The following is a 1193-nucleotide window of genomic DNA, read 5'->3' as shown; positions in this document are numbered from 1 at the left end:
AGAGGATAAACGTTTATCTAAAGAGGTAATAATAATCGTTGTGTAATCGTTGTATAAATTGGTGATGATGATGATACTCATTGATATATACTTAGTTAACTGAGTCGATTGATGCAGCCAATGAAGAGTTACAACATATAATGGATATGTGTGGACAACTAGAGGTTGAGAATTCAAGATTGAGTGTAGATGTTCAGGTTAAGGAGAGTCAGTTAAAAGATTTACAACGGTAATAGTAATATATCACTCGTAGAGTAGTAGTAGTAGTAGTATTATTATATCAGGCAAACTGAAGAGGAAAATGAGGAGTTAGAACGAACTAATAAAGAGAGAAGGGAGGTTAATCTAGAGCAGATATCATTAAGGCGTGATAGAGCACATCTCGAGGCTGAGATTAAACATCTACAAACTGTATGTAGTGATAATCAATAATAGTAATAATAATTCGTTTATTATATTAGTTATTGGATGATGGTACAGCATCAGTAACACTACTTAGTCAACAACAAATGCAATTAGAACATCAAGTTGAAGCCATACAAGCACAGACTAGACAATTAGATGAACAAAGAAGAGAGGCTTCTGAGGAACATAAAGCTGAAGTATCACGTTTAAGGCAAGAACAACTTCAGACATCTGCTGTTATATCCGATTATTCTCAATTGAAGAGAGATGAGATTGAGGTATGTTATCATCATCATCATCATCAACTACTACTACTACTTATACTGTTATTATCTATTTCTCATTATTATGGTAGACTGCCAAACAGAATGCTAATAAGAAGAATTTGAATAATCAACTGTATGTACTCAATACCAAACCTGATACAGATAAGGTAGTAATACTCGTAGTAGTAGTATCATATTTATAGACATTGTTTATGATGTAGTATACGAGTACTGGTATTGAACGTGATGTACCACCTACTAGTGGTAATAGGGTATGGATTGATCAAGTAACTACTACATCTAATAAGGGGATACCAACAGTTAATAATAATAAAGAACAATTACAGACTACTCCCAAGTCAACCATTGGATTTGGTAGTAATAATAATAAGAGTATATGATAGTATTATTGTGTCACGTAGTAGTAGTAGTAAATTTGGTAATGAGGCGAGATGAGGGAGGACATCATCATTTAACAATAGTTTTCCATCTATAATGTTGTGTAGAGTAGTAACATATTGA

At 32.9% G+C, this 1193-nt stretch overlaps 1 protein-coding gene across 1 annotated transcript; it reads left to right on the top strand.

The window, feature by feature from the left end:
* Nucleotides 1-140: 140 nt before the first annotated feature.
* Nucleotides 141-1147, top strand: Pmar_PMAR008211 (liver stage antigen-1, putative; the record flags this gene model as incomplete). The annotated part of the gene is made up of 6 exons (XM_002768981.1): nt 141-229; nt 285-411; nt 462-683; nt 761-838; nt 893-935; nt 1119-1147. The coding sequence occupies 6 exons, from the start codon at nt 141-143 to the stop codon at nt 1145-1147; spliced, it is 588 nt and encodes a 195-aa protein (XP_002769027.1).
* Between the last annotated feature and the right edge of the window lie 46 nt (nt 1148-1193).

This window comes from Perkinsus marinus (genome assembly GCF_000006405.1).
Source record: "Perkinsus marinus ATCC 50983 genomic scaffold scf_1104296966738, whole genome shotgun sequence".
NCBI classification, from domain to species: Eukaryota; Perkinsozoa; order Perkinsida; family Perkinsidae; genus Perkinsus; species Perkinsus marinus.
The sequence above is the reverse complement of the archived record's forward strand: the minus strand, read 5'-3'. Positions and strand labels throughout refer to the sequence as shown.